The following is a 14,168-nucleotide window of genomic DNA, read 5'->3' on the forward strand; positions in this document are numbered from 1 at the left end:
TCTTTCCCTTGAACTGTTTCTTGGCTTGTACTTCATTTTAATTACCAAGCCTATGGGAGATGCAGAATTGCCGTGCAAGAGAAGGCTGATATCTGCTCAGCAGCCTATTTTACCTTTGGCAGAGTTTATATTGGAAGAAAACCTTTGCCCATCTCAATGTGGTCCTCTGTCAGTCATGCAAGGGCTATGTTCTTGGCAGACCAGGGAAGATTCCTTCCTGATCTTCATGGGAGCAAGGGTGGTGTATGAGGAGTGTTATCCTATGGGTATCAACCAAGAGCTGGTCACTGGGTCCTGGTTTCAGCAAATGCCAGTGCTGTGGCTTCCAGCAAAGGTGCCAACCCCTTTCATAGCTGTGTAGTAATGCATCAAAGTGAAAGCTTGCTTTTTGTTTTTGAAATCTTGTTCCAACATCAGCAGCACAACATTCCTGGTTCTCCTGCCTTTAGCCAGCCCACAGAGCTTGTCATTCCTTTCCTGCCTCACAATGCCAAACAGCCTCTTATACTATTCCATGCTGCTTGAGGGGAAACTGGAGCCCTCAGGTTAATATTAATACTTGTCATGAATCTACTGTTGTATAACAGCTCCTTCCCTGGGACATTGGTGGGGCTGCAGTTCTTGGTGCTAATAAACTTTTCTGAGGAGTTCAGACTCCTCTGGCCTGAACATGTTTCAGCATTTGCGGTGGCCTAAAAAAAGGGGCTGGTCGAGAACAGACATGTTTGACAGAGAACAGACGTGTTTGACTATTATCCTCAGGGTGTTTAACTTATGAGTTACATTTCCAGCCACTCAGCATTAGTTTTGCTGTAACTAGTGACCTGAGTAAGGCAGAATCAGGCATTCCTGACCTCTGTCTCCCTGTTTTTCAATACAGGCAGAGAAAACTTTCCTGGCAGGTGATACAGTACTGAGGCCTTCACAGCACTGATTACCCCTTTTCTAAAGTGTCTAGAACCTGAACAATATTTAAAAAAACCCAGCAACATCAGATAATGAAATTAACGTCTCCAAAATCATTCTGGTGGTATCCCCCTTTATGGTTCAATATTTTTTAAAGAACTGAACTCCAGGGACTCATAGAGCTGCCAATGGAAATTTGCCATTATTACATTCCTGAAGTGGTATTAAAAAATTAGCCCAATCTACAGGCTTTCTCTTGCAGTAGACAATATTCTATTCTTTTACCTGATTCCAGTTTCAAGAGAAGTGTGATTTACCTTTGCAATTTCAATACTGAATGATTTGGTGATACTCATGTTGTATGCTCAGCTTGCAATACTCGTGCTCTCATCTGAAGTGTGTTTGAGAAGCTACATACTGGAAGTGGAAATTGCAGAAAATACGAAGAACAATTGTGGTCTGTGCTGAGAAGCTTGAATATACAGTAAAGTTTTCTGACCTCAGATTCTTTGTCTGCTGTCTTCAGAGAATGGTCTGGCTTAAAGGCCTTTGTTTCTTCATTAATATGTATAGGTTTTGTCCCAGATTTGTCTGTCAGACTCCTTTGAGGAGCATTGTCTGCTCCCATGGATCCTGTGGTCGGGATGTCTTCCCATCGCGTCTGGCATAGTCTGGTCTGACAGCTCATTCGGCTTGACTGCACCCTTATTTTCAGTTCCCGTGCCAGCCTCGGGCTCTGGCCATCGTTGTGCTGAGAGTCCCCTGTTGTTCTGTGAGTCGCTGGGGACAGCAGCCCCCACAGTGTCAGCTGGGGGGCTGGAAGTGAGGGTCTCCCTCAGAGCTGGTTTCTGCTGGGTGCTCATGCCCGTGCCCAAATTCTTCATTCACCCTCTGTGCTTTTGGTTTGCAGCCACTGCTGCAAACCAAAAGTACTTCGCATTTTGGGGAACACAAATAAAATGCATCTAATTGAGATATTTTCCCTTGTATCTTTTGCAGTCTAGTGCAGTCTCCCATGAGCTGGCTGTAAACAGCGGGGCCAGACAAGACTGTGTGTCCGCCGTTCATACAGACAGTACCCGAACGATTTTCCAGTCCCCAGGGTGTAACGTGAGTAAAGGAGAAATGCAGGAGAATGACCTTTTCAAAGCTGAGTTTATCCTGATTACGGACTCCGGTGACGAAGATGAAGTAGCTGCTGTCTCGAACAACATCCATCGGCCTTCCAATGGCTACGGTCGCATCAGCGCTCAGCTGCTGGCCACGTCCCATGTGTCGCCAGGCACTGGGGCAGGGAAACCTCCTGGCGATGGGCACGTTTCAGGTGCTGCATCTTCTCTCAGCACTGCTGATCAACAGAAACATCAGGTAACCTGCTCTTTAAGCTCTAGAGCTAACCTCTGCTTTCTCAGGTTTTCAGTACATGGACACTGAGTCAGTTTATAAAGAATTTTGGCCAATTTATTCTCTAATTAGCATTTTCTGTTGGAGATTCCTGTAATGTTTAGACTCCAAGGAATTGTCTCAACCCTTCTGACTTGATGCGTCTCCCTGCGGCTCTGGTGTATAAATGAGGCAGGTAATGCAGGTCAATTGCCCTACTTTTAAGAGCAGGTCATCATGACAGCAAGTTAATCAGAAGGTGTTAGATTCCTAGCGAGTCTAAATTGGCTAAGGTCATTTAAATCAATGGAGCCTATGGATCATTTGAATTACTAACATTAGGCTTCCCAGGCCTTTATTTTTCTCAATACCTACTGCAGCCCTTTGTGCTAGAGAAAAAGCTGTAAAAATCTTATTATTGTGATGGTTAATTAGCACTGACTTTGTACAGATGTAAAGAACTAATGAAGTTGAAAGGTCCATTTTACATTGATCTTTACAGGGCACATTTATTGATTTATTGAAATTTTAAACTGCCAATGGGAGAGTTCAAAAAAAGGTATTTGAAATGTTTCATTTTCAAAAGGCATTTATCCAATTTACTGCACAACGTGTTAATATCTCTCATTTTGGAAAGAGCACTCATAGTTTTCAAGGATGTATATGCATTGGAAAACTCTGCCTTTAGTAAAACAATAACATCCTTCTCACAAGGAGTAAATTCAGACATTTCCTTTGACCTCATCAAGGTTTCCATCAGTTGAAAATGCCTTTCTTCATTGACAGTTTTAAAAAAGGTGATCATGACTACTTCATCTCTTGAAATGAATAGGACTTCCTATCTTGTGTTGAAATACTTGTGCTACTCAGTTTTTCATCAAATTCAGTGTCAATTTTTGTTTGAGGAAATTGTGAATGAGAAATCCAATCTGGTTTGGGGTTCACAGCATTATGAAATACTCATTCCTTCCAAGAAACTCACAGTGAATTTGGAGGGAATATTACCTGAGGAAGGTATAAAGGCATAGGGAAAGCAGCTTGTAAAAGAATAATCATCCTAGGGAAATACAAACTTACTTCAGCAATGTCCAGTATGCGGTTTCTGCCAGGCTTATTTGGATGCTTTATTTAAAAGCTAATACAAAAATTGGGTGGATTTTTCGTAGCACTATGCAGAAAAATTCATATGATGTAGCTTTCCTAAGCTTTTGATGACTTGACGAGTAAACAGATTTGCCTGGTAAAGTTATAGAAAATACAGATTGGACAGAGCAAGAAATTCAAGCATAAATTTACTAGCTATTCACATGAATCTGAAGATAGTATGTATTATGGGTAATGCATATCTCACCATTATTCAGTTTTTCAATACTGAAATATCTAAATATCTCTAGCTGTCTTTAGCTTTTACTGAGTTGCTTTTCACTGTTGCTTTGATTCTTGTCTTTTCTTGGGAATCACTCTTTCTGTCTTACTATCCAATGAAGTATCATCTGTTCAGAAATAAAGGAATATTACAAAATTATTAGATAGATGCATTAGTTATCTGTTGGTAGATTTCCTGTGTACAAAGCATTCTATATAGGAGCTACCTTGAAAATTCTAGGATTATAACAGCAGTATCATGTCCCACTTAAGAGTTATTACATATTACATTATGTTAATTTAAAAACATAATTAGACTATGGGTTTCCTGCCAGAGATGAGAAAAACAAGAGCCAGCACTGGGGAGTGTTATGTTGTACAGAGGGTCACTCTAACTCAACCAGAGGGCTCCTACAGTTTCACTCATTTCTGACTTTATATGAAAGAAGAAACAAGAAAAGCATTGATAAAATGGAAGATTCTAGTGTTCTTTGAGGCATGAAGATCCTGAGTAATGTTGGAAAATGCTATGCCATATTCAAAGTCAGTAAAAAAAATCAATTTAAAAAATCCCAACAGTCATTCTGGTTATATTTGGAACTTTTTGATGATAGTTTACTGTTTACATATTGTGCTGCTGGTTTTTGGTTTTGGTTTTTGGTTTTGTTTTGTTTTGTTTTGTTTTTTTCTTTTTATTAGAGTGAAATAAAGTCTACTTATGAAAGAGAATGGCAGACTGTTTCCTGCTGTCAGGAGTCCATCCCTGGGGTGAGGCGGGATGTGTCTGCTCTCTTGAATGCCAGGACATTAACTCAGCTTGGAGAAACTTCTTGACTCACTGTGGTGAATCAATAGCCAGAAGGCTTTTTTAGCTAGTCAGAGTCACTTGGCATTCCCCTGTCCAGTGCATGCCATCTGGTTTGGCTTTTCCCAACAAGTCAGTCAAGAGTCCTTACAAACTCCTGCTGTTGCCAGGAAGAATTCGCCTTCATTGTTGGGAGAAACCAGACTGTTCTGAATGACATCTATATCAATTTGGTCTCAGCTTGCAGGCTGATTTACTGTGCTGTCTCCAGAGATTTTGTCAGATTTTCAACAGTCTCCAGTGCTTCTTTCTGGCTTTTGGGCTTTTAGGTTGCAGGCTGTGGTAGGGATTTTTTTTTTTTTTTCCTATCTATCTCTCTGGCTTTGTTGACTCCCACCAAGGGCAATCAAGGAGGTATCTGGGAACTGCCCACAACTACTTGAATGGCAGTTGCAAAGATGATAGACCCAAACTCCTCTCTGCAGTGGCAGGTGAGATGCAAACTGAAGTGTGGGTGGTCCTAGCTGGACATCTGGAGAAGCTTCCTCACTGGGAGGTGGTGTAGCACTGACACAGGCTGCCGGGGGGCGGAGGGGTTGCCTCTATGAGGGACTTCAGAGACTTGGTGAGACACGGCTGCAGCTGACCTGACCCACTGGTGAGGGCCCTACTTTGTGTAAGAGGCTGGTCTAGATGACCTCGAGAAGTCACTTCCAAGTAACTTTTATATTATTACCTGATTCTCTACATAAGAGAGTAATAACCTATAGATGTAGTAACAGAAGTAACAGAAGACTTGAATAATGGCTCAATTAGCTCAACACGTAAAAGTTCAGTGGTGTTCAAACTGGAAGAAGACTACAAAAAAATGTCTTTATCATATTTGCAGAACCATATTTATCATCCGCTACCATAAACATTTTCCTAGCTGCTTATAACTATTTCTTATTAAGTTTTAACTAATTAAAAGTCATTACGCATTCTGCTCTTTCATTACAGACTTTCATATTAGTTCCTAGTTTTCTTTTAATCTGTTGGCTTTATAAGGGAAATTTATCTATTCTATTTTGAAATATAAAGTTTTATTTCCCATTTATTTTTGTTGGTAGTTGATCAGCTTCCATAACTCATTATGAAGTTCATGAAACTGCTCCAAATTATCAGATGTGTTACCATGCTGTTTTTTAACTTATTAAATAATTTTCCATTTGGTTACATATTTAATAATAGTTTTTCATAATGCTTAAATATTGGTAAATTATTCTCAATTTCGATTACTTTTCGTATTCTTAATTAGCAGCTTTTTCAATGAGAGTAATAAATTTTTAATCCATTAGAATATATGTAACAATGCGATCATGGACATTCATTTTTATATTCTAATAACTGCATTGTATATGTCCACTGGCTTTCCACTCCAAAATGAGACACCTTAACAGACACATAAATTAAGGGGAAGTTATTGTGGTTGTAAAGATATTCTGATGGTTGGTGTTTATTTCTATAAATCAAGGTATTGCCGTGGCTTTTCTGAAGGTATCTTATACAGTAAGTATCTTCAGTTTACCAGGCCTGCTACTTATTTGGAATCATTTAGCTGGAAGAGCTCACTTGTTTTAGTTTACACAGGATAATAGGGTTCTGCTGTGCGTATTTTGCCCATGTTTAGCATTTTAGGTATAGTTTCACCTTTCAAAGCCTGGAAGTCTGGCTCTCCTCTCACAGCTTCTTCCAGTACGTGCACTCACTTGAAAATTATGTGTTTTGTACTAATTTTTGTTTTGTGATGAATCAATACTGTATGACATAATAATAATTCCTCTCATTTTATGGGGAAGATATTTGTATTAAGAAGAATTCGTGAGCTGAACCAAATCCATGTGCAAGTCACGTCTGTAGAAACTGGACGTTATAATTTTCTTTTATAGAATTGCATAATCTTTTGAGGGTATCAGACAATAGATCAATAGGTGTTCTTATATTTGTATGAAGTTTGTAGGGATTAGAGTCAATTTCCCTGCTTTCAAATTGCTCAGTCAAAAGTTAGGTGATAATTTGTAGCCTTTTGATTTTACAGTTGACTTAGCTCACTATTTCATACTGATATGTTTTATTCATATTGCATATATCCCAGTTTTTAATTTCAGCATTACAATATCTTGGAAGATATTGAGAGAATTTCTTTCTTTAGAAGCATAAAACTGTATAAGAGGTTGATAATATACTTGTATGCTCTAATTAGTTTTGACAAATCCTAATTAGAATAGACCAAAGAAAAAAGGCACTCTTGAAAGAGCTCATTACCGTATTATTAGTGTATTGTAAGACTGTGGAGAAAGGGATAGGGACTCTTATATGCCTGCAAACTGTCAAACGCACTGCTCTGTGAATGACAAGAAAAGTTCAAAACAAACTGGATGTCTGATTTAAGCAGTTCTGAGCAAATTTCTTGTTCTGATATCATAGTGGTGCAGAAGGTGTTGTTTACTGAATGAGAAAAAGAGTACTTGACTTGAATCTCATTTACAGAAAGGCTACTTTCCACTGAACTGGTAAAGTGAGATGGGACAATATTGCCATTTTCTCACTTTCTGTTGTGGTTATACAATGCAAATGGCATCACATGATTCTGGACACCGATGGCACAACTGTCTTGGGTTTTCAATAAAATGAAAAACACAGTAGCCTTGAATCTTGTTTATGTCAACAAAACTGAGGTCTTTATAAAAATAAAGTAACATATAACTTGTCTGCACACAGTCACCTCCCCTGAGAACATCATCCATCAGGCTGTATCCCTGAATTTAAGACAGTCCTGTGCTTTCAACTCACAGAGCAGTACTAATGGAAACACTATGTGCATGACCACAGGACTGAAATGTGGGGTGCTTAACAGTTCCACATGTTCCACCTGTATTAACATTTCTGTTTTTCTTTTTTCTCCAGTTAATTTCTACTCTTTCCATCTCTGATCATCTTTCCTCTAAACCACCTGCTGTACACTTAATTTCTCCAACTAATCAGAAAATAGCGTGTGGTGCCGTGGTTAACCTGAATCAAGCCTCTTCGCTGGAAGACTCCTGTAACAACTGGCAGTCAGCAACTGGGTTTTCTAAGCAAGAATCATCTCTCTGCTTTCAGTCTGCTTCCTGTAGTTCACCTTCCTCCGTGACTAAAATATCCTCTTCTGCATCAAGCAGTTGTTACTCCGCTCCCCAACTGTATGATAAGCTACGAACACCAAGTCCCTATGCCCCTGGCTGTGTTTGCAAAACGGGAGACTTCACATCCTCTGTTCCAGCAAAGAGCCCAAGTCTTTCCCCTGATCCTCCACATTCAGCTGAAACACAAGGATCTTCAGCTCAGCCTTTATCTTCCAGTTCCTCCAAAAGATTGAATGCTTTATCTCCTGTCCCTGTACATATCGTAACACATTCATTATCTCCTAGCCCTAAACCTTTGTCTCCACCCTCTCTTTACGGCTCCTCTTCAACCATATGTAGTATAAATGAGCCTTGCACAAAGATGTCATCTAGAGGAAATTTAGCAAAGTCAGATGTCAGATCCCCTCTGCCAACCAGACTGACCCTCTTAACTGCTATTTTGAGATCAGGCTCTTCTCAGCGGAGACCGCTTTCCCCTGCTTCTTGTCCTACGTTTTCTCCTAGCTCGCTTGATTCCTCTACACTTGCAATAGATCAAAAGTCCAAAACAACTCCCCCAACCCCCAAGAAATCTGTTTCAAGCCCCCGTATAAGGCCAGATTCTCCCAACAGAGAGGAGTATTGGCTTTCAGGCTGGGCTCAGCAGCTGCCTTTACCCACCAAGCCTCAGCTCACTCCTAGGGCAAGGTCCCTTTCTCCTAAAAAGCACCTTCCAGTTGGGACACTTTCTCCAGAATACCGAAGTCCTCTGACATCCCCCATCTCCTCCCATAGAAAATCAGTTGCTTCTCCAGGTTTGCAGCCTACTCTGCCTCCTCCTTGTGCCCCAGCACCCTCCTCCCTTGCACACCCTACCTCTCCATCTCCAGGAGGGCTGCGGGATGCTGCCTCCAGGTCCCGGGCACCTCAGAAGTCTCAGAGAGTACACACTTACTCACCCATCTTTACCTGCCGGTCATACCCTTTGCTTTCTTCTACCAGTCTTAGTGGCATAGTCTCACCCACCCTAGAAAAATGTCCACCTCCTTCCCCAAGTCTTTTGCATTCAGCTTCTAGATCTAAATCAGATTCATCAGAAACATCTGTTCAGGACATGAGTACCCCTTCTCCTACCCCTTCAAGTGTTTTAAAGCAGTGGTCTCTCTCACGGCCTCATTCTACTCCACCAGTTCCACAAACTGGTAATATTAATTCCCAGTCACTGCAGCTTAATTCTGCATTGGTGCATACAAATTATAGGCCTAATTCCTCCTCTCCAAGACCTGAGCAATCTGCCACCTCACTGGTGTTAAAGTGCAGATCTCCTGTCTCAGACAACTCACCAGGCACACTGCCATCAAGACCCAGAGAGCTGACTTCACCACAGTCTTTTTCCCTGCCTTCTGACCGTGAAAACATCAAACCCAAGGTACTCCTGGTGCATGCTTATTTTCTAATAGTTCTTTGTCCATGTAGGAAAAACCACATCTGTGTTGCACAATGCTAGTAAAATAAATGAGCTGTGGAAAAATTGTTTAAAAAGGAACTGGTTTTGTATTGATAGTGAAGATAGCAAAGACTAAATCCTACCATATAAAATTGCTAGTAATGACTTCCATATTGTGGAGAAGATGCTGTAGGAAACCTTTAGCATAAAAATAAAATACTGTATTCATGAGTTGGAGGAGATACTACTAAGTGTGTGTTTGTGAACATAGGCTCTGATATACATTTGGTGCACTTATTTTTGAAGCTCACCTAAAACACTGCGGTGTCAAAAATAAACCATAAAACATGTTCTATACACCCCATGCTAATGTAAATTCATATATATTCCTACTGAAAGTAACAGAAGTATGGTGATCTTAGGTGTGGGACTGAGCAAGAAACAGCTTAATCTGATTGATGTGAACTGGTTGTTCCAGTGACAACTGATTCCCAAGCACCCCATTTCACCTGCCCCCCCTGCTCCCTAGGAGGCTGTACCCACCCTAGCTGCTCTGCCCTGCTCCAGGACCAGCCCAGAGGCTCAGCCTGAGCAGGGGCTTTGGGGCCAAGGACAGTCTTCTGCTTCTTCCATTTCTTTGGTAATTCTCCCATCTTCTTGTACTAGGCAGAGGGCAAGGGTAAAAAACCAAAACAAAACAAAGAAACAAAACAACAACAACAACAATAACCAAAACAAAAAAACCAAGCAAGCTTCCCACAGCATGAGCTACTGCAAATAGGAAAGTCACTCTCGATACATCAGCCACACTCCTGCTGTTTGTCATCTGCCCAAAGGCAGGGGAGTTCCAGTAATGTGAGAATAAGAAATGGCAGTGATTGCTGCAGGAGGGCTTGGGAACCAGTCACACTTTATACCTCAATCTCAAGAATAGGTAAAAGAAGGAAAGGAAACCTGATCAAAAAACATGCAGCAAGCAGGTGAAAACAAAAGGAAATGCTGTTTAAAAAGGAAGAGGTAGTGGCAGAAGACATCAGAGCTGCAGAGCAATTTCCAGGAGTTTTGTCTTATAGCTGCACTCTTTGCTTCGTATCTGCCTTCTCTTGCTGGTATCTGAGCTCTGCTCATCACAGAAAAGCTATCGTAGTTTATTGATTTATTTGTTCACAGCACAAAATTACAGCCTGGTCTGCCGGATCAAGTTGTGTCAGATGCGTTCCTAATAGCTTGGCCAGGGCAATGGTGACTTGAACTGCTTGGAAAATGTTAATTGAAAATGAGAGGTTTAAATCAGCGCAAAGTAACAATTGTCATGAATGGTTCTTTTAAAAATCAAACAGCCCAAGAGGAATCATTGTGCCAAGCACAGCTACACAGTGTTGTTACACCCTGTCAGTATTACTTAATGAAACAAAAAGCTAAATGAAATTGTAGAAATTCCAAGAAAAAACCTCCAAGACAGACCTGGAAGGCATGACTGAGCCTGCAGATTGCAAAGCAGTTGCAGTTTCTGATAGTCAGTGCAATGAGCACTCTGAGAGTCTCTGACAGTAAGGAAATTCTCTGCTTGTGACACAAAGCTATTGCCTGGGTTTATATTTGCAGAGGTTATTGCACTCTTTCTGTCTTCCCTACTGTCACTTTATCTGCTAATTCTGATTTATCATGTGATAAGGTGTCACTTTTGAAACTGCCCCATCACCTCATTGAAACTGGGAGAGTGTCCACTAGTTTAAGAGACTTGGAATGTTAGTCTGGTGCAACTTTTAATCATACAGACAAAGCTGGCTCCGCTGGGGATATGGAAGACCTGAAATCTCTAAATCACAGGCAGCTGGGTGTTCAGTGCAGGAAAGGTCTCTTGTAGTTTTAAAATGTGAAGCTGAGGCTTCATTTACAGTTACAATAGTGTGCTTTTAATATTCCCCTTTCCTCCTGCTCTGATTTATTTCCGTGCCTAGTTTATAGCATAGCTCAACAAACATCGCTGATCTGTTAATGATGCTCTCTGATAGCACTTCAGCCTCAAATCTCAAGATATTTCCAGAGAAAAAAGGAAAACATTGAGGAGAGACATCAGCATCCTAAGCAGTATTTAGGTCTCTTTAATACCAATCCACTCAACTTCAGAACTGGACAAAAAGCATGTTGTTCCATCTGATGGCTGTAGATGCATGATAAAATTTTTGCATGTATGAATTTGCTACATGAATATCAAGGAAAAAGTGCCTGACTTTGGCACGTATAATTTTGCAACCTTAATGTTGCTTGAAGCAATGTTAAGGCACGGATTAAACCTATTAAACCAGACTTTTGACATTAGATGTACTTCTCAATATTCACAACTGTTTCATCAGCATGATACCAAAGCAATTATGCAACAAGGCTTCTTTAATAGGCAGCTTTTAGATATCTATGTCTATGCATGCACCAATTCATGCAAATTAAAGAACAACTTATGAACTTATCTAACTGTTTGCATTTGTATTACATATATAATTGCATATGCTTTCCCATGCTTTATACATTTACCCTTATGTTGCCAAAGATTTAAAAATATGACTGTTTTGCAAAGTGAATATAAACATAAATCCACAGATCAGTGTGAATTGTGAACTGTGGATGACTTCAGGAAATAAAAAATCCTCTTTTATCCACTTTAATAATGTCCTATTAGACCTGATATAGCAAAATGAACAGGAGGATGGAGACAGATAAAATTGCTGATTCTGCAGGAACAGATTAGAATATAAACTTCCGGTTGTTTGAAAACTCTTTGCAGTGGTTTCATGGGGTGTTGTTTCTACATATTCTTTGATTTTTCCTATTTAAATACATGTAGATCTACCCAAAACAGCTGGGGAACAAACTAACTGTAAGAACATGGAGCTGTGCACAGCTGCAAAACCTAACACAAAGCAGGAAAGATTACTCACCAGGAGTTCTGCACTACCATGGTTAGTTGCTGACTTGAAGCCTTTATAGGTATGTGTCTAGCACACTTTGCAAGGCTCTGTGTGTCCCCTAAGTGATTATTTGAGCAAGAAAAGTAGGAAATTTTCCCTAAAACTCCCCAGGTTGATATTTGCCCAAGCTTTGATACTAGAGTTAGTTTGTTTCTGGCTGGACCATGGTGTAGGCCAGCAGACCTGACTGTCCATGGCTGTTTAAAAATATTGCTAGATTCCTATAAACCAGATTATTAAATGTATTTAGGCATTAACGAATGCATTTAACTAATGGGAACTGACATGTCAAGAAACATATTCATACAGATGAGAAAACAAACTAAAGACTTTCCATCTGCCTCAGACACCGTGACAATAGAACATTGCTCACAGGTCCTACAGTAACTAGAAATAATAAACCACATTAAAGCAGTATAGAAACCTTTACATTTTTAACAGTCTATTTAGTTCATATAACATTATAACTTTAAAGTAGTCAAAGTGTTTTTATCATATATGATGCACATCTCATCATATGTAAAAGCCTGTGGGCTAGTGAAGACTTTGCATTTCATGTACATGTTCAATAATATAATTTTATTGATTAAATATCAATTATAAAAAACAAAACAAGGATAAATTTTGTGGATATCCCAATGTTAATATGTGAAATATTGGTCTTCCATTTTACTTCAGTACATAGTATTTTATGTCTTATCCACATATAGATTTTGTATATACAGAAATATATATATGACACACAGATTTATAGTGGAGTGTTGCTGTCTTAAGTGTTCAAAGTGCAGGATTCAACTCACATGACTTTTGAAATTTGAAAGTTAGATATCCAAGCATAACTTCAGTCATTCTATTACAGTTAATGGAGATGATTTTATTTTATTGTTCTAGATGCCGATTTGGGGATGAGATGAATTATCCTGTAGAAATGCCAATAAGTATAAATGGCATTAGTTTTGAAGCACCTAAATGGAGACATCCAAGTTAGAATCACCCATCTCATACAAATTACTAACACCCCCCCCCAAAAAAATAACGGGGGTAGTTCTAGCATTTGCATTCACCTGCTTTCTTTGTCAGATTGTTCATTCAATATGATTGTTGTGATTTTTGTCTTCCTGAATGTCTGTCAGTCTCTAAATTCTAAAAATTAAATATGACTAAAGTCAAAAGCAAATGTAATACGTATAGAAAGGAATAAAAGTTGGTGTCCTACAATATTTCAAGAGAGGTGCAAGAATACTATAAACTTCTCTTATCTGAATTTAAATTTTGTCCCCTCTGCTGCCATTGAGGCTTTTATTAGATTTAAAGAAAAGAACAACCCAAAGTACAGCATGCTGCTCAGCCTCTTATCTCAGTCACCAGTATTCACTGTTACAGACAACAGTACATTAAAAAACCTGAAGTGATTAACACATAACTATTTCTGAGTGACTATCACAAAAATATTCAATAAAAACCTTAAAACCCTAGTATTGTATGAATTTATGATTTTTAATTAGAATGTTGCTGATAAGGGATCTATGTAGTAAACCCTCATTTAATTGTCAAAAAGGAAAATATTCCAGAAGTCATGTGATTAAGAATCCTAGCTCCTGAACTCACGTAAGCACAGAGGAATCTCATCAGTAATTCAAAAATTACTGAATTCAACTTCCATAATTGCAAAGAAAATGTAGAAAGTATGGTTTCTAAAGTCTTAAAAATAGCTGGGCAAGCTAATACAGTTTAAGATATAAATAGTTTAAAAATAATAATTTTAAAGACTAATCTTAGAATTTTTGTGGTTTTTAATGGTTTAGATTGTCAGTTCTGTATGCTTGGTTAGAATGTGAAAACTCCTACACTTGTTTTGAAATATTTGTTTGAGTGGTAGAGTTACCTATTCTTGAGATGAAAAATTGTGGCATGACTTAAATGATCTTACACTTCCACAAGTAATTCAGCATTTAAGGATTCTAACCAGTCTCATTAAAGCCAGTCACAGAAATCCTTCTGACTTTGTGGTCCAGGGTCACACCACACAGCAGAAATTGTTGAGGTGCATGTACTGGCAGCAGTAGCAGTGCATTATCATATCAAATCACAACCTAACTTGGAAAAAAACTCGCAACTTCTCCTGACATTCATTTAAGGATAGTAGTCATCAG

The 14,168-nt window shown here is 39.3% G+C and overlaps 1 protein-coding gene across 12 annotated transcripts in view; it reads left to right on the forward strand.

Moving 5' to 3' along the window:
• The window catches only part of MLIP (muscular LMNA interacting protein), a 108,225-nt gene that overhangs the window by 44,955 nt on the left and 49,102 nt on the right, over positions 1-14,168 (forward strand). For all 12 annotated transcript variants that reach the window (XM_065056106.1, XM_005506772.3, XM_005506774.3 and 9 more), the window contains 2 exons: positions 1,906-2,274; positions 7,406-9,031. In XM_065056106.1, coding sequence (XP_064912178.1) covers positions 1,906-2,274; positions 7,406-9,031 — 1,995 coding nt within the window. The remainder of the gene's footprint in view (positions 1-1,905; positions 2,275-7,405; positions 9,032-14,168) is intronic.

Source organism: Columba livia, chromosome 3 (assembly GCF_036013475.1).
Source record: "Columba livia isolate bColLiv1 breed racing homer chromosome 3, bColLiv1.pat.W.v2, whole genome shotgun sequence".
Taxonomy (NCBI): Eukaryota; Metazoa; Chordata; class Aves; order Columbiformes; family Columbidae; genus Columba; species Columba livia.